This window comes from Gallinula chloropus (genome assembly GCF_964237585.1).
Source record: "Gallinula chloropus genome assembly, chromosome: 5".
NCBI classification, from domain to species: domain Eukaryota; kingdom Metazoa; phylum Chordata; class Aves; order Gruiformes; family Rallidae; genus Gallinula; species Gallinula chloropus.
The window spans coordinates 9010017-9029891 of NC_140090.1; the positions used below are offsets into that span (position 1 = coordinate 9010017).

General features: G+C 39.9%; 1 protein-coding gene across 3 annotated transcripts in view; it reads left to right on the forward strand.

Annotated features, from left to right (window-relative positions):
• The window catches only part of DPP10 (dipeptidyl peptidase like 10), a gene marked incomplete at both ends in the record, with an annotated part of 501348 nt that overhangs the window by 441860 nt on the left and 39613 nt on the right, over positions 1-19875 (forward strand). For all 3 annotated transcript variants that reach the window (XM_084265745.1, XM_084265746.1, XM_084265744.1), the window contains 3 exons: positions 8249-8369; positions 12594-12748; positions 15681-15778. In XM_084265745.1, the coding sequence (XP_084121871.1) occupies positions 8249-8369; positions 12594-12748; positions 15681-15778 (374 nt within the window). The remainder of the gene's footprint in view (positions 1-8248; positions 8370-12593; positions 12749-15680; positions 15779-19875) is intronic.

The window sequence follows — 19875 nt, forward strand, 5'->3', positions numbered from 1 at the left end:
GGGTGCGCAGGATGAGTCTTGTTCCTGTGTCAATCAAAAAACTTACCCCTCTGCACAGAGCAAAAAGTGCAGTTGAGTGGTCTGCTATGCAGAACGTGAAGACACCTGTGCTAGTCCAAAGAGTGGTGATTCGTGTGTCCTTGCCAAGGTCACACAGGAATTTAGGCAGAGATGGGCTGCCTGAAGATGCTTTAGATTAGCATCTCTAGCACTGTCATTAGCAACTGCCAGAGTTCTGCAGCAGCATCATTTCCTGAGTGCCTGGAGGTCTCCTTCTGGGCATAATCAGAAATTCCTTAGTCTTCTTGTAGCTCGTATTCCCTATGGAATGGTAAGGAAGACTGTTATGTTCTCTGGGGTATTAAGTGGGAGTACTGAAGTTGTTCCAAGTTGGTATAGTTATTTATATATTTGTTGGTGTGGAAGAACCTATGATTTCCTCAGTTCACAGGTATGATTGTTACCTGTACAGGAAGAGACCAGTGCTTGTTGTATGGGTATTTTTTTTAGCCAATGATGTATTTATTTGTTTCCTTTCCAGCTGTATCTGCTCAGTAGCTTTACAGTTTGGTTGGCAACTCCCTTGAACGAGGTATTTATCCTGATGAATCCATGTAATGACAATCCATGCCATTAGTTGTATTCCATTTCTTTCCTTCAAGAGAAGATACTGGATGCTGAGTATTTTTTTATCTTGAAAAGTTACTTTCAGGAGCTATTAAAACTTAGGCAAGGGTAAATCATATCTGTAAAGCCCACTGACACTTGCAAACTTGTGGTTTGCACTATTTATTTCTGTTGTTATTGCTGGCAAAATGCATTTTTGATGATGGTATCAATCAGGAGGTCAAACTAATCTACAGTGCTCAAACTCTGGAGGATTAATTAGAAAGATTCACTCGTTAAGTTAGGAAAATAAGTCCCTGATATATTAACCATTATGAGATAGGTGGCCAAGTTTTCCCTATGATAAATATCAAGATAATTTTAAAGGCTGTGTTAACTAATTTTCTTTTGTTTTATGTGTTAGTTGTTAGTGAACTCTGCTATCATTTCACACCAGGTAATATGGAAATTATTAGACTAGGGATCTGCAACCTTGTGCCTCATAGGACAGCTGTACCTTCTCGTCGCTTTTAACTGTGGCCACGCTTCACTAAGAAGTGTGATACAGGCCAACAAGTACCTGGTTGTGGTGCAGAGTGGGGAGACATACCTTCAGCTTGGGCGAAGCATGGCATGAGTTGAGTTGTGTTGCTTCCAGACCCAAGAACAATATTGGGGAACAGCAGTGGCAATACATTGTACCCTCGCTGTTAGTGTTTGTATGATCTAGTTTATGAACTTGTTGCATGGCAAGCAACTGTATCATATTGATATAAAATTAAGTTTATCCACGGGTAAGATAGAGAAGGGACTAATGCTAGTATGTCAAGTCTACTTTTTTAATGTCAGGTTTGAGAAAAACATGCCCCTCTGAGTTGTGTAGCTTTTCTCTGCAAGGGAGACTGGTGACTGGGCCCAGGGGTAGAGCTAGGCTCTGTGAGCAAGGGCTGCAGCTCTGTTTCTCTTCCACCTGAAGAAAACTGCACTTTTGGATGGAAGCACCGGTCTGAACCTGTGTTTGGATGAATTTGTAGGACACTATCTGATAGTGACTCTGTTTCAATTGCCAGGGCTAACTGGCTGCTGGCAGCCTCTGGCAGAGGAGCTGCCCCTGCTTTGGTAGTGAACTTGAAGCCCCATGCCACACACACTCACTGCTGTGTGCAGGGTAAGCGATCGCTTGGTGACCTCTGTGCAGGTCCAGGCAAACTACTGCTTCCCAACTGGTGAGTAAAAAGCTTGAACCATTGCTGATACACAACCCTGCAATCAGAGGAGTGACCGAGTGTGGGTATATACCCATGCAGAAAGCTTCAGTGGGGCACCTAAAGGAAAGAAGTGGAGTATAGTTCTGTAATTTAGCAGCTTTTCTCTGCCTGTAGCATTCAAAATGATTAAAAACACACAGGGGGCCTCTCCAGCTATTGGCACTGGGTTTGCCACTCAGCTGTGGGATTAGAGGTCTCCTGTTTTCACAGCTGTCTGCCATCTGGAACTAACTGTTCAGAATGGGTGCCCTGCTTAAGACTTCAGCCTGAAATAAAAGCATGTAATTGTGAAACATGTTGCAAACAATAAATAAGTGTTTTGGAAGAAATTAATTTAGAGGAAGGTTTCTGAAAAAACAGTTTAGAGGCTGACAGATGTGGAAGAAAAGGAAGGATTAGTGCTGTAGGTGGAACATTAGAGCAAGCAGAGCCTCAAATTCTTCAGTCGGTTGAAATCAATGTGATCATTATCAAGAATTAATCTCTCACTAATCCAAAACACTCTTGCAGATGTTTTTCATTAATTGGAAAATACTTAACCCAAAGCATTTCTTTAATTATTGTTTTTTATTTCATTTCTTTAAGGCTTGACGTGATTAGTTGTTCAAAATCTCTGAGAAAACAAAAAGTCAGTTTTGAAGGCCATAGATATTTATATTCATCCCCATTTATGGTATTATTAGCTAAGACTCTTAGGTAAAAAACTAATTTTAAGTACTTCTAAAATACTTGGGAAACAGATGGTGTAAAGAAGAGGTTAAAAAAGTGTAATAATAATTTTCATATAAGATAGCATAGCCTCGTTCCAGTTTGTGCCTTTTTCAATTTATTTTCTTATCGTCATGCCTGAAAGCTGTGAAAGCATTTTGGGCACAAAGCCACTGATGTATTCATGAGAATACCTGTCTGATACACAGTTAGCAACTCCTCTTTTAGCAGTTTGGGAAGATTCAGTAGCTACAGTCAACATTTTAGTACTCGTGATGTAGTAATTAGACCCAAGTGTATACTAAGAAAATCCCTTTTACTTCCTCACCAATACCAGAGATAAACTAGCAAGGGAAATTTTTGCTTTGTGTGCCATTGCCCAAAACACAATATATGAAGTGAAGAAAGATGTGAAAATCCCCACCCTGGAAACCTTTGGGCACATGTTTAATTTTATTAAATCAGAATTCAGGATTTTAGGCACATTTACTTGCAAGATCACAGAATCACAGAATAACAAGGTTGGAAGAGACCTTTGAAGATCATCGAGTCCAACCATCCCCATCCTATGCTAAACCATATCCCTAGATACCTCATCTACCCTTTTTTTGAACACATCCAGGGAAGGTGACTCAACCATCCTCTCCTGATTTTTTTTTTTGTTTGCTTGTTTGATCAATAGCTCTTATGCCAGCGTTGTGATTTTCTATCTGCCTTATAGTATATAAAATTTAATTCTGTGATGTAGGAAATCAGTCTGAGTTCTCTCCCAGACACTTGCTCTCTCTTTCACTCAATTTTAAAACCAAACTCTGCCTCATAAATTCACTTTCTAGGTACCGCTGTACTGCAGCTAAGCAGCAGCAGCCACCACTTAAAAAAAATAAATAAATTCCATCTAGTCTATGTGGTTTTGAAATAAAAGCTTGGAAATACATTTTAATGCAACATAAAGCAGGGCCGTAAGGCATTTCATACAGACACTGTTTTCACCAGGAAGCCTTGGTGCCAATGTTTTAAATCGAACAAGAAACCTAAAAATGTGTGAACCACAAAGGAAGTAACTTAGGTGATTTGTGGCGAGCTGAGAGTTTGACCATGATGTTTAAAAGCTTTTTCTGCTTCCTAATGTAGGATTTTTTTCATGTTTCAGCCAAGGAATATTTTCATTTCCAGTCTTAGTTGCTGCGCTCTCGATAGTCCACCTGAAACTAGTGTCCATTTTACTCCAGAAGTCACTTCACATTTTACAGCAGCTCTTGGAGCAGTCGGAGTGTGGAGAGGTGGTGTGGCCACAGCAGGCAAAGGGGATCCATAGACTGTTCGGGAGAAAGACCCACTTCTCTGCTGTCCAGTAAAGCCATAGCTGATGTACACCTGTTTGCGTGTGTCACAGCCACTCCAGAGGGACGTGAAGCCAAGACACTTAGTTCCTGGCCAGTGTTGTATGTGCAAACATTTGACAAAAGTTAGCAAGATCTATTCATAGTCTTGCGAACAAAATTCATTTCAAGTGGTGATCTTGCAGCCCAGAAAGCCACCTTTATTCTGCTCCTCTACTCTGCTCTCGTGAGACCCCACCTGCAGCACTGCATCCAGCTCTGGGGTCCCCAGTGCAAGAAAGATGTGGAGCTGTTGAAATGAGTTCAAAGGAGGCCATGAAGATGCTGGAACGCCTCTTCTATGAAGACAGGCTGAAACAGTTAGGCTTATTCAGCCTGGAGAAGGCTCTGGGGAGACCTTACAGAAGCCTTCCAGTACCTAAAGCTGCCTACCAGAAAGCTGGAGATGGACTGGTTACAAGGGCACAGAGTAATAGGACAAGGGGGAATGGCCTCAAGCTGAAGGAAGACATTTTTTACAATAAGGATGCTGAGGCCCTGGCACAGGTTTCCCAAAGCAGCTGTGGCTGCCCCTGGATCCCTGGCAGTGTTCAAGGCCAGGTTGGATGGGGTGTTGGGCAACCTGGGCTAGTGGTGGGTGTCCCTGCCCAAGGCAGGGGCTTGGTGCTAGACAGGCTTCCAACCCAAACCGTTGTTTGCTTCTAGTACAATTTTAGTGGTATTAGAGTTACATATGAGGTACATTTGAATTATAAAAACATTATACTGGGAAGAACTCACAAGGAGCATGCCTTTTAGAAATTTCTGGGCTACATTGCTGTGGCAGTAATACGAGGTGGGAGATGGTTTTCATGGCTACACAAAGTACTTAATTGAATCCACAGCTTGGAATTACAGAGAGCAAAGCAAGGAGCCTCTCAGGCCATGACTACTAGTCTTCATGATAATGTTGTCACTGGTATTACCACTCTGCTGACTTTTGCTGCAGAAATCAACATTTCATCTCCAATTCCTCATTTCCAAGAGGTCAAGAAGTTAATTACAGTTGAGAACTTGGACATGGTCAGTAGTGGAGGGAGACATGGCCCTACGTGCAGGGGTTAGCCAGCAGCACTGGGGGTGATGTGAAGAAATCCATTCCTGTCGGTCTGAACAACAGTTTGTGGGCTTTAAGTGGAAAAAAGCACCTCCTGAAACATAGAAAATATTCAGAATCATAGATGAGATTAAATGACTAACTGCAATAGTGAATCTGTCTAAGATGTTTTTACAGCTTCAGCCATGGGGATATTGATCTTTAGAAATACTGCAGGCAGTGCAGAGTGATACTTGCCAGTTTGCCAACCCTAAATCATCAATGTGTATTTACATGCTGTTTAGTTATGTGGAGGAACATGAATGGTTGTATTTTGTAAGTGTTTTGCAAAGGAACATAAATTCATCATTTTTAATGTTAAATTCAGGCAAGCAGTGAGCTTGGAACTTGAAAAAGAGAGAGACACTGGATGGCTTTGAAGTTTTTCAAGAACTTTAAAATGTTCCAGTCCACATGTCCAAGAGAAAAAATCTTTGGGCTAGCTTTCCAAGTTGAAAGAGCACGTGCCACGAGTGATGAGGAGAGGAGGGAAACTTTGGATGATGGAGCAGACTCAGGATTGTGGGCTTGTTCAGAGGGTGGCTGAGAACTGGTTGAGGAGGGAGACAAAGCCGCTTTAGGAAAAGAATGGGGAATAAAGCTGAGGAAGCCAGCAATCCTTGGCACAACAGTGAGTATTCCTTCGGAGATATTTACTTATCTGAAATGTGTCAAATGGAATTAGCAATGCCTGCTAACTAGTAATAACAGGATTAAAGACCTTTTCGTGGTTCAGTCATAAAACAAGTAGTTCTTAATCCTGTGCTTTGACTGGCAATGATGGCTTTAAATGAAAGTTTTTCATTGTAGAGACCAGACATTACGGGTATCTTCACCGTTAAAAATGCAAATAGCCTGAGAAGGGACGAGGGAGAAGCAAAATGATACTTCTAATCTTCAAAAATGAATTAGATTGAGCTCATTTAATTAAAGAAGCTTATATAAAATAAAATCGTTTGATCAAGTAGGGTTGTTTTATAATCTCCTGAAAACAGTTGTTTATAAAAGAAGAGATTGTTAACTGTAAGAAATCGCTCTTTTCTAAGCAATAGTCAATAGAGTGGTTCCCACTGCTGCTATCTGTAAGTCTGATAGGGATGTATTTTCAGTTCACTTAAACAGTAAGCTCTTGGTAGAATTACTGTGTTTTTCTTGGCTAAGCAATTAGCCATGCCTTGTTAGTACTTGCATTTCTTTTTTTTACTTTGAGGAAAAAATAAAGTGCATTTTCTCTGTGGACCAGAAGCGTTTGTCAGTATGATTTTTATGCTCGCTATGTCCAGCTTTCTCTAATCCTTGTTTTCTTAGGGTGTTAATATTGGGTCATATGCCAACTTCCTATAAATTCTCAACCATATCAAATATTATTTATAAAATTATAAATGTAATTTATACATAATGGCAATTTGTATATAATGGTCAGTATGCTTTGGGTTATTCACACTGAATCAACTATTTTGACTTCGGTTTTAAACTCACTGCTGAGTTTTGAATTTCTGACCGAAAAGTAGTTTGCTCCCAGTCACCTTTGATTCCCAGCAATGGTGAAAATCATTGCATTGCTCATGGTATGAAAAAAACCCCAAACAGCTTCATTGCTTAATTCAGCGGAAATCATGGTAAATTAGAAGCAAAGAGAACAGCAGTAATAGTGATGATAATACTTTGCTCTCTGGTTACTATTTTTCCCCTAAGTCATTTATCACAGAAGTACAAGAGAATAATAAATGACTAGGCTTTTAAAATGGTCCGTGGTGGAAATATATTTACTTCATGTTAGCAGTCTGTGAGACTCCATATATCAGTGTACGCTGATGAAATCACGTAACAAAAACTTCTATTGTGTGTTGCTTCTCCATGGCTGTTAGCTGCATTTTCTCAGTGTGAACTGAGATGGGGCATAATATTGGCATTACTTTGATTTCATATGTGTAAGCACATATATGGCTATTGTAATTTACAAATAAAGTGAAGAAAAAGCTACAGCTCTGAGATGATTATAGCTGAAATAAGAGTCTAGTCACAGGCATTGACAACTCAGCAACATGAGGTATGCAGAGAAGAAAAGGATTAAGAGCATTATGACAGGAAATGCATGTAGCTGTGATTTTGCTTTTTATATGTGTTTGCAGCTTTTGGCGGGTTCGTATCTCAGTTGTTTGTTCTTTATTATCCTGGACTGGGAAAGATAGGGCCAGTGAAGAAGTTTGGGACAACACATGTACCTAAATTGTATTGCAGTGAAATGCTCTAAGGTCTCCTGTCTGATAGCAGAAAGGCAGATGTATGAGTATATAAGAATTTCCATGTCATAAACCTTGCTCATCATTACTGTATTTGTCTCCTGCCCTTTTTTGCCATCCCCAGACTCATCCAAAGTCATTCATATTATGTTTATTCTTTCTGGTTTTGGTTTGCTTTGTTGGGTTTTTTTAGCCTTTATCATCTTTGTTTTTTGCTCTTTGTCATGGACTTGAGAGCTGTCTCACCAAACTTGAAATCCTTTGCAACAAAGTGAGCAGGGAAAGTAAAGCAGAGAAGGTTGAGAAGTGGCAGTGAGGGAGGAACAGGCTCTCTGTCTAGTATGTAACTTGTAGGAAAAGGAGGAGAAGCCTAGACTTGGAAATAAAGGGCATCTATATAGCACACTTGAGGTAGGATGTTTGTGTGTCAGGGTCAGAAATTGTGTCAGTGAGCTGAGAAGACGGTCTGATGTTTGGTTTTGCTTTTCCACTGTGTTCTCACGGAATGAGATAAAGCTGTAACTCACTTTTTTCATGTATGTACAGTGCTTCATGTACTCACAGAAGTGTCTCTAATGTCACAGCTAGGAAAACAGATGATTTTGTTAGAATGGAATTAATGGAAAATTTATCTATTTGACTAACACTCATCTCCTGTATGATTTTGAGGAATGGAATAATATTTCTTAAAGTGGATGGAAACATTTCAACTGAGAAGACAATTTCAAAGGAAGAATTTGCCTTGTCAGAAGTATTAAAAGTTTGCTTAGTTTGTCCAAATTGATAATAAAAGGAAATATGAAGCCAATGTTGGTGCAAACTCATGCTGAATTATACTGTAGACTGTTCTGAGCCTGAGGAGATTATGTATTCATTGCTAAACATTCATTTATGTCTACCAAAATGTTTTCTTTTTTTTCTCTCCATCCCTCTTACCTCATCCAGATTTATATTTTTGAAAATAACATCTACTATCAGCCTGATGTAAGGAGTAGCTCATTGCGCCTGACATCTTCTGGAAAAGAAGGAATTATTTTTAATGGAATTGCAGACTGGTTATACGAAGGTAAGCCGGACCAATATATCCATTTATTAAAGCAGATGAGAGGTGGTTCTATAGACCCAACAGCACATATCTATTAATTTCAGCAAACGCTATCTAAGGTTGGTTTTGCTTCTTTGCCTTCTCATTTTCTTGCAAGGTTGCCTTTGTATCTATTTATTCTTTGTATTGACTGCTCTTTTGCATATAGTAATATTTTCTGAGAAAGCAGAATTTATTTTCAACTGGAATGTATCAAATGTGTTGTGAACACCGGGTAGTATGTGAAAAATGCTGCAGTAGTGAAATCTTCATGTGGGATTTTACCACCACCTTCAGTGGGGCTGGCGTTTCAAATAGAGCTACTCAAATAAAGCTAAACACCCTATATGTTTTTATCTAGAATAACTCCATTTGTACCTTCAGACCTACTCTGGGTTTACAACGCAAGTGGGAGAGGGAAAGGAGGGAAAGGATTCAGTTTGTTGCTTCTGTGAACAGCAGTGCCGATCTATTTACAGTTAAAGCATCCTGATAGAAGAAGGCACAGAAGAATCGCAGCGTGGAAGCAGAATTGGCTACATTTTCTTTTTTACTGCTGGATACATAGTGAAAGGCAATCAAAGATGATTCTGCCTGGTGCCTCTCTCTTTTTTTTTTTTTTATCAGCTTCTCTCTTTATCCCCAGTGGTGGTTTGTATGCTGTGCATGACTCAGGAGAGGCTCCAGCCCCTCAAGCCAGGCAGTAACGTTGTGCTTGACTTTAAGTACATGCTTCAATCCAATTTGAGTGTTTTGACAAGATCTAAAAGTGTCATACTGTTACCTCAACAGTGGCTGTTACTGGCAACTGGGGCTAGACTCCTGGAAAACTGGCTGCTGCTGGCAAGCAGTGACAAAATGGACTGGAAGATGGCTCAGTCTCTGATAACCTCTGGCTTCTGAAGCCATGTTCTATATAGTACCACAGGACATTTCTCTTTGCATAAAAAATGCTTTTAATGTAATAAGAAATTAAGGAAAAAAAGAGACCAAATTATCTAGCTCTGTACGACAGCTTAAAATGACTACACATTTCAGTCATTCTTTCCATGGTACTCATGAATTTTAGAGATAAATAGCACAGTGTTAAATACTCCATTACCTGAAGTATGTAACTTCTCATAGAGTTCTGCAGGCAGAGTGGTTTTTTAGCAGTGGTGTTATGCCATAAGCAAGGAGCTTCCCTGTGACCCTTAGAAATGGTCTGTCTGTACCTCTTGGCATTTCAGTACTTATGGGCAGATAGCTCACATCAGGATTTTTTAAAATCTCTGCCAAAGTAAACTCTGAAATTAGAATGATAGCTTATATCCCTTGGCCATATAAATACCTGTGTCTGATAATTGCCCACTTCCAAGGTTTTTATTAATGTTTCAAAATGTTTTAATGTCTTAGCATATTTCAAAACTTAAGGACAGAGGACATCCTTGGAATGGAATATAATTTTATATGCACTTCAGATTCTTAAAATCTAACATGACTGCCTACAAATGGAAGAATTTAAGCATATATAGCACATTGAAGTTGATATAGTTTTGATAAAACAACGCTGCAACCTTGTGTAGATCCGGGCCTGAGGTTGGTGGCCCTGCCTGTGGCAGGGGTGTTGGAACTCTATGATCCTTGGGGTCCCTTCCAACCCACACCATTCTATGATTCTGTGAAAACAAGTTAGTCTTGAGTCACAGTGATGGATGCAACAAGGCAATTCTGCCTCCAGTCCTGCAACCATTTGAGGACAGTTGTTCAGAAGAGGCAGTCTGTGTTTCCTTCTCTCTGGGGTGCTGGATACAGCATGGAGCTGCATTGAATATAAAATGAAGGATCATGACACAGCTCTACTCCACAGAACAAAATGTAATGTGAAATTCTTTTAAAAAATTCCTTCGTGCTCTGCAAAGGGTCACAAGGATGTCATAGGTCAATTCAGGCTGGAAGGGACCACAGGAGGTTACCTCATGCAACTGAGCGGATCTAGTGTTTGCCAGGTGTTTTATCTGAGCCATCTGGAAGGGGTGGAGAAGACCCTGTTTAAGATTGACACAGATAGAAGTTTAAGAAATATTTTTATGGAAGATATGTGGACGTTTTTATATGATTTGGACCTTGGAAAGAACAGGAGCAGCTAGCACAGTAACAGCAACGATGCTTGCCTGAGGTTATGCTCCTGCCTCTCTGTGTGTGCCTATCATTCCTACAGACACATTTCTTAATATTTGAGGGATGAAAGGCTTTTAAAGATTTACGGAATTTTAGCTGACAACAAAACACAGAACTCTTCATATGAACTCTGGGTGATTTTGGGCTGTGGACACATAGATACATAAGTCTCATACCTGGCTGGATTTCAAAAAGGCCACGAGCTTGCTGCTTCTTTTTTGGAAAGGAAGCCAGGTGTATTTGTCCAAATATGTTATCCCTCCATATCAGTTATGGCCCCTGTTTTTTTCTTATTCCCTTTCTCTACAGCTATACACATACCTCTGTCTCAGGCAGGAAAAGCAAAGGGTGTCTAGTCTGGGACTAGAAAGTTTCTGAAATTACATGGGAGGTGATATGAATCCTAGATCCTTTCTCCTCATGCATGTGCTAAAGCCTTCCTTAAATGATTTAACAGTTTTTGAATCCCTGGCCCAAACAGTTGATGCATTTCCCAACTTACAGACGATTCTTTAGGTTCCTAGGGTTGCAGACAGACAGTGGGATCTTCTCCACAATATGCATCATCAAAGGGTAAAGGGAAATTCTATCAGTGCACATTGTAGGACCACAGTGTGGGTCTATTGATGCTCCTTTCCCATTAGCACTAGGTTAACTTAGAGTAGTCCTCTGCTTACAGTGGTGGTTTTAAAAGCATCAGAAGTTGAACAGGCTGGATATTGTCCAGATGAAGTGAAAAGATTTTCAGTTGAATTGAGAACTATTCCTCCTTTTGACCACGTTTGTTTTAGCATCTACATGAGTTTGTTATTAGCCTTTTACCTTACGAAGCTGTGGGGAATGGCTTTGTGTGAATAACCTTGTTTGAACACGAGCCGTCGCCTTCTAAAACAAACATAGTTGTGATTTTTACCTGTCTGATATTCACCATTCCTCCTGTGCTGTTCTCCTTTGTAAAAGGTTTTAGTCATTCAGGGAGGGAGAGAAGCGTGACCCAGAATATATGACTTTGACCAGCTTCATTGCACCAAACCTTATATAATTCAACCCATTAAGCTGCTTCAAAGCCTTCAGAATCTGATTAGCATCTTGGGGAGTCGCCATTGCCAATTTCAGTAGTTTTGTAGGTATACTCTTAAGTTAGGTCTGCAGTCAGGCGTTCGTGCTTGCTAGTATACTGTTCTCAATTAGGCTTCCAGCCAAAGTCTTCAAATTTAAATGCTCACCATACAAGTCAACATATCAAATAAATAAATTTAAAATTCTAAGTCTTTTCACAAGTGGGAGACAGAAGTCTCATACAGGGTGAATTTGGAATTGGTCAGAGGCTGCTTTACTGGGATTCCAGGAGTTTGGATGCTGCTTCTGTGGTTGTTTCTGGTTTGTTTCTTTCAAATGTGAAATGTGATTACAATGAATGCAAGAAAACATTGCATGACGTTTTGGAGAATTACTTTCAATTGGAAATCAAAGAAAATATGGACAAAAATGAAACACTTTGGATTTTCAAATAAATTGCAAACAACCTCAACTTTCAAAGGATCAAAGCCTGACCATTAAATTGAGACCAAAAAAATAAAAACATCGTACAAAAATTATTACATAAATATCACTGTGTGAAAATCTGCATGTTACCAGCTGCCATAGCTCGGTGAAATCAGGTAAACTAAAGTTTTATGTTAAAGGAGAAGAAAGATTTACAATCCTAAAAAACCTGTCTATTAAAAGGCTCCAAATCATTTAAAAATTAATTAAACACATCTAATGGAATGCAATAGAACTAAACATATGGTAGTTACAATCATCTTTCACGTTTAGATGATTTACTGACGTCAGTGAAAGTGTTCGTTTGAGGAAAATGGTTGAAGTTTGGTCTTTCGATATGCCTTGTTATCCAAACGTTCAACCCAGGATAATGTGAACTTACTGAAATTACAATAGATGCATTTCAAGTAGGCACAGAAAGAACAAATCAGTGCCAACTGAATGAACTGGAAACTACGTGATAGTCATTTTTATGGACCCTAAGGAAATCTGGTTTTGCAGAGGAACTTCTTCACTCTCACGTTGCCCACTGGTGGTCTCCAGACGGTGAAAGACTGGCGTTCATGACCATAAATGACTCTCTGGTTCCAAATATGGTTATTCCCCGGTTTACTGGAGGTCTGTATCCAAAAGGAAAGCAGTATCCATACCCTAAGGTAAGATGAGTGTGAGTGCAGCCCCCAACTCCCCTTCCTTGTTTGGTGATCATGTTCAACTATATGGAAGGAGTGTTTCTAGGTTTTAAGAGAGGCTGATTTGATTCATGTTGCTTTTCAAGAAATATTAATTACTTTTTTTTCAGTAGACTGTATCCCCTTTTGCTGGAAAGAAACACTGGGGTGAAGGAACAGAAGACAAACTAACTCATAGTAATTTCATCATTGATGTGTGGCTAGGTAGAAGCAATCCACCGTTTCTGAGAGAAGGGTAATAGGTTTGAAGGGCTGCACAGGAAAGAAGATACTGTCACAACTGCACTGGAATCATACATGCTGTTTGCAGAGCAGAGGGCGTGTTCCACTGCAGTTATATAGATGTCAGTAAATTAGGCTGTTGTTAATAAATGTGACAGACTGGCCTTTAATAAGATATCTTTTTTTTGACCATCAGAATGAGAGAAAAGGAAAAAAAAATAAATAGAGCTAGCAGTGAGTTTCAAAAGATTTAGGGAAGGGATTTTAGATTCGTGTTGTAAAGTGAAAGAAAAGCCCAGACAGGGATAATGTCTGAAATTGCTCCTCATTTTCTGGGGATTTCCCGATTAGGTGCCTCCCTGGCAGCTGTTTTTGTGCAGACCTCCAGCACTGGTATTATCTGCCAACTTACCAGCTTATCCATCCCTTGCATGCAGTTTCAAAGTGTCTGCGTTCCTTTCTGACGGCATAGGTGGATCCATGCATGTGGTGCTCCTTTGACATTTCAAGGGAAGTTCATTGAGGGCGTTAGAAAACATTACCGTTGCCCTAGTCCCACTACTGTCTTCTGGGGATGACCCTTTATTCTTGATAGGTGTGGACAGTTAGGCTGTATCAGGTATGAAACAGTGCTGCACATGATAGAAGTACAATGGTCTTTGTGCTATGAGATAACACTCTAAAATAACAAAAAAGCAGTATTTTCAAAGGCAGTTTGCATACTTTCATTGGCAAAAGGCTTTGAGTGATAGAGCAAAGAAAAGGGTATTTTTAAAAGTCAGCCTTGTAAACAAGAAACGAGTGATTCCATTTCATTAGCAATTCAGCATAAAAGTGATACACAATACTACTTCAGTAATCTCATTAATGAAAAAAACATTATCTTTATTTAATGTCTCCATTTAATGCCAATTTAGCTACCCGTTGAACATCATTAATTGGTAATGAAGCTTGTGGTATAGCAAGAGAGAGATGGAAAAAAAAATTAAGGTTTGGTCTTTATTATAGAATGAAACCATCAGGAGAAATTATGATTAAAAAATAAAATGAAACCCATGTGTGTTTGTGAATATACCAGGGATATTTGTAGCAGAGACAGTAAAACCCTGATTGGAGACCGGCTCAGGTGGTCAGGCTGCAATGGGCAGTGCCACAGACACCCTCCCTGCCACATCCAGAGCAGGGCTGGTGATGGCAGAGCTGGGAGAGTGCTGGGCTCTGCGCTTGACGCACAGGGCTAGCACTGATCTGTGCGTGCCTGCTGCCAAGGCGTGCTTTAGAGCATCTCTCCACCACTCATAGGCACGCTGGATAGTAATTGCTCATGGCAGCCCTTCCAGTGGGAGCGCTCGGATACCGCTGTGCGATCGATGTACAGTTCAAAGGAGGTAAGGGGGCTGAGGTTGTGTCCTAGGGACCTGAGCTTTCAGTGGGTTTCTTCCACAGTTTTGCACTGGTGTAAGCTGTGTTCATGTAGGGGATGCCTTTGAAAGATCCAGGTTTCTTTTCAGGCAAACACAAAGGTTTTTATGGAAAAAATCAGTTTCAGGAGTCTAATTAAATCCATTTTTAAAACTTTTATTTAGCAGTAGTACAAATCCGCAGATACCACTTTCTGGCCCCTGTATCACTCAGAAATGAGTGGATGCAGCGTTCAGACTCTCTATATTTGGAGATAAGTCCAATTTCTAAAGGGAATTTGTAGATGTACTTCAGCCAAGCTATTTTGCATTTCTAAATACCCCTGTGAAGAGCCAGATACACAGCTTTGTAGTTTATTAGGATGAAATCTGCAGAATCAGTGGTTTTGCCCTGTCCTTCCAATAATAAACAGGAGTCAGCCCCACTGAGAGAAACATTCTTCATCCTCTGTGTCCTAAGGATGCTATGTAGTGTGTAGTGACTCCTGTTTCATGTGAAAAAGGACCTTCAGTATGTTATGGCTAGGAGAGGGATGTGAGACTAGTGGCATCTCTTTGCAGCCCTGCAGAGCCTCTCTTCCTGTCCCCAGAACTTTCTTTTCATCTCAGGAATATCCCTTAATAATGAGCCGTGTTACTGGGAGAAGGATGAGTCCCACCTCCCTGTAGATCTTCGGGATTTATCAGACTCTTCCTGGTGGATATGTATCAAACTGCTATTTTATTCCTCTTTAGCAATAAGAAGCATTGTGTTTCTCTTAGAGCTTGCCTGCCAAAGCAGCTGGGTCCTGAACAGGGCCAAAAGTAGATTTCCATCTCTCCAAACCAGGGAAGGAAGACAGAGGGGAAAATGGTAAAGAGGAAGAAGAGGAGGAATGTTACCCCAGATACAGGACAGCTTTTTTGGAAGAAGGAACAATAGTATCTGGAAAAGACTTTGCTGGAGGTTGGGTTGAACTGTTGTTTTCAGAACTGGCAGTGGTTTTACACCCGGCTGCTGAACTGGGACAAACCACTTGGTTACTTGCCCTACAGTGGAGGGTTTGCCACTGGTACTGAACAGTGAGAGAATTGCTCTATTAATACTTCATATTTATTTACTATTTAATTCCTATGGCCGTGAAATGATTTTGTTTTAATTGAAGATTTTTCATTTTTAATAATGTCTCTCAAAGATACCGAACTATGTTAATGAGTTATTCTATTTAGCTGTCACTGATTCAGTGCCTCTATTTTCTTTTTTTTTTCCAAAGGCAGGTCAAACAAACCCAACAATAAAGCTGTTTGTAGTTAATCTGTATGGACCAGCACATACACTGGAACTGATGCCACCGGACAGCTTTAAATCCAGGTAAATGATTTCATTGTTTTGAAACATGTTTAATTTAACCCAACTGCCGTTCAGGCTAATTGTTGCCTTTTAACGTCAGGACAACGCTTATCTTTGACTGGATTATAGTTGATCTCTGTCCCCACGGCTGAACATAATGGTGCTAAAATAAAATACAGCTGCATGGGATTGATGCTCCTCTTAAAAATCACAGTGATCTGGGACTTGTTCACGTCCGATGTCCTGAGAAGCTTCAATTTACTTGAAATATATGACATTAAGAATCCTAAGCTATGGTCAAAGGGGCTTGAACGTTGCCCCGCTGCTGAGGTTATTATGGCATTCGCTGCCAGCCTTTACTCACTGCGTGCCAACTTGTTGCTTTCGGTTTCTGAAATGAGATTGCAGGCTACAGCAGTGTCTTACACATGCACAGGACACGTAATCAGGGTGCTCAGTTAGAGAGGAATGTTTTGAACTTCTCAAATCCAGTAGGTTACAGGAAGTTTCATTTCTCATCACAGCTGACAGATGCAATGTAGTGACAGAAGGTGAGATGAGATGCCAACAGATCACATTGAGTAGGAAGAGCCATCCTCTTTCTTTCAGGAGAAACTGCTTCAGAACTGCTGAGCTAATTTAACAGTCCCTTTGACTGTGGGGCTTAAGAAATGATGTCTGGCTGCAACCGGTGACTCTCCTGCTACAGTTACAGTTGCCTTAAGCCTGTCCTCACTTTGAGATGCCCTGAAACTTTTGCTCAAGGGCAAGATTTTCATCCCTTCCCTTATGCGTGTTCCAGTTTGTAGAATTGCAGTCGTCTTGATTCAATTCCCATTGTGGTTTTGGTGCACATGTTAATGATTTTCTAACCCAAAATTATATAATGTAGGTAATAAGTGTGGTAAAAGAGTTACCATGGTCCAGACCTGGCTGCGGCCTTAGGGCCAGGGAAATGCCACTGCCTCTCTTTACTTGGAGTGTTTTCAAGGAGAAGAATGCATAAAAAGGATGGGTAACCATAAAGCTACCTCTAGCTAAATAAAAACCCACCTCTGTGTATAGTTGTTATTTTTGCAGTTCCTATAAAACCCAAAAGATTTTACAGGAATTGGTCCCCAAACAATCCAAATGTTAACAGTGGGCACTGTTTCACAACCATTGTGACCCACTTTAAGCTGGCGTAGCTCTTTTCTACACAAAGTGAGGTACCCTAATTTAGTGAGGAATAATTTAATAGTAAATCATGCTTTGCAATTATTTGTGTGAGCTGGAATGCTGACTGAGTGAAAGGAATGAATTTGAACGAGTTGTGCTTTTCTGAAGTACTTTCTTTCTGTTGATGGGCCACTACTGAAAAACTTAAAATCTCCTGCTGCTTGCTAACCATTCATTAATTTAAATGATAGTGTAAAATCTGAGATTCCTTGCCATCAGGATTAGCATCTTAATTCTTTTAAACAGCATTAAAATTGTCCTTTAAATGTCAGAAGGCACGAAGAAGTTCAATGAGAAAGTGATGTGTAAATCCTCAATGGAAAAAAAACAACCCAAAACCAAAGAGCCAAAACCCCAAAAAACTTGAAAATGTTGTTCAGATCTTATAGTTTCACTCCAGATTTTTCAGATTCATTCTTCCTCCCCAGCAGATTAAAAATAAAAGTAGAATTAAATGAAAGAATATTGGTACCTTAAAACCTTCCTTGTCATCTTGGAGCTGAAGGCTAGCAGTAGCTCAATTTGCAGAATTTCTTTTGTGAGCCTTAAGGGTTGCCTTTGCCAGATTTTAGGGTCCGTGTTAAAGGTGCTGTTGCTGTTCAATTGAAACACTATTCATGTTTAAAAATGTATTTTGCTTCTATATCAGAAGGCAGAGTACAGCTACTTAAACTGTGGAAAAAAGTGTCATCTTAATTCTAGTTATTAATATATAACATCTGTGCCAAGTATACTGTAAATCTTGTGTTCTGACAGTGGATTTGAGTAGCGGTCAGTCATCACACTGGTCATCAATCCATATATATCCATATATCAATATGTATGCAGGTATAAAGAATGAGCTTGATACATTTTTATGGATCTTTCAGGGCAGAAACATCTTTGAAATACATATTGTACAAGTCATAACCAACTGCTGTTACAGGATGAATTCACTTCCATACAGAGAAACCACATAAATGGGTAGGGAATGAGGTTTCTGTTATTTACAGCCGTAAAAAGTAACGTTCAGATTCTCAGCTCTCCCCAAATTGTGTGCAGTGAAGGACCACTGAGAACAGAAAACTGTTTTCTGATTTTTAGGGCATCTGGGAACTTGATGTAGGGTGGAGTAAATTCAATGTTCTGCCTTCATTTACTACTTGCAGTGATTCTATAAAGGCGCTAGGTAACTTCCCAAGTTTTGTTCAGGTTATTCTGATATAAAGATAGCAATAACATTTGTAAATTTACTCCTGAAAGTTTTATTCTGTGGGGAAAAAAAATTACCATCTACTGTGCTGTGGGCAGTTAATGCCAAGAAAAGGCTGACAGCCTTCCCTTAAACATGTGGCTGTATTCTGTGCGGTTACTGTTTCCCCTGGGGGTTTCTATTCCACATGTGCAATTGCATTATGTTTTCTTCAGCAGCAGACATCATTTTGTACTGCAGGGTTTTTTTCTCATTAGTCCTAGAAAGCTGATACACGTGTAAGCCGAAATACGTGTGCATTCATACACTGCCAGCTCCTCAAGTTCTAGGTGGAAGGGCTCACATCCTGATGCTAATCTTGGGGAGGAGATACAGTGTAGAAGCAGTCAGTTCAAACCCGACTGCAACTTAGGACACCTGAAGAAACCTTGAAGCTGATGATATCTAGATAGAAGATATTAATACGATACTGAGAAATTATATAGACTGATTTTTCAAAACCTATACCTGAACTTATATGCCTTTTGTTTTCCAAAGTGGAATTACTAAGATTTAAGGTGCAAAAAAAGTGCAAAAACACACTAAGAAGTTGCAGTTGTGTTACTAGAGCTGTGCTTCCATGCGTGGTGAAAAGATTTTTCTGCTAGAACTGTGTATTGGCTCTTGCAAGTCTCAGCGTGGGGGTCACGCACTGCTTGCTTTCCCTCTTCTGAGCTGCAGAGAGCAAGCCGCATCGGCTCTGCGCTGTTCCCAGCTGACCAGGTAGTTTTAAAACGCATCACAAGAAATTTACTCAGTCCTTTTCCTTGCTTTTTTCCAGTAGTATTTAAATGCCTGGAAAAAGTGCTAGTTGTGCACGTTCTTACTTCATACACACATGCTTTTAAGGAGACTGAAATATTCGGTCAGACTCTTCTGACTTGGTATGACAAGTTTAAATAATTCTTATTGATTTTAATTAACCTTTAGTAATGGAACTGAAAACACTCAAGAAATTCAGTTTGTCTGAATTCAAATTATTCTCTTAACGAGCCTCACCAATGTTTTTATTATCCACACATTTTCAAATCAACCAAATAATTTGGGTGTTTATGTACTCCTAGTTTGAAATCACCTTTTGAATCTAGAAAAGGTTGGTTTCAACCTTTTGGCAGCCAGTTTATCTAAGGCTTGCTTTGGAATTGAAAGTTATTTGAGTCTAACTGGAAGTGGGAAAGATGGAGGGGACAATTTGGTATTACGACAACTGGGGTTTGTTTTCAGCTTTTCTTAGATATGCCACATCTAGTCACTTCTTTCAGGCTTCTGTCTCTCCCCTCTTCTGCAAGTTGGCGATAACAATACCTATCCCACAAGACTAATGCAAAGGATTCAGTCACTGACATACCTTATAGCAAATGGCTGTATGATCTATTCAGCCAGAGCCTAAAACTAGCATTGTTGAAGTTGGGTGATTTTCCTGTGACTGTAGTCTAGTTCAAATCTGAGAATCTAATGTTCAAATTTAATTATGATTGTAACTACGCTGCCAGGGTAATGCAGTGCAAATCCCTTTCCTTTGTTCAGCTTATTGTCTCTGTTGACTTTGCTAAGCACTTGCAGTAACAGCCAGCAAGACACACACTTAGATCTTTCTAGTCACAAGCATCCCAAAACTTACAAGTGAAACAAGACCTGCTGGACGTTCTTAAGTGATGGTGAATGGATT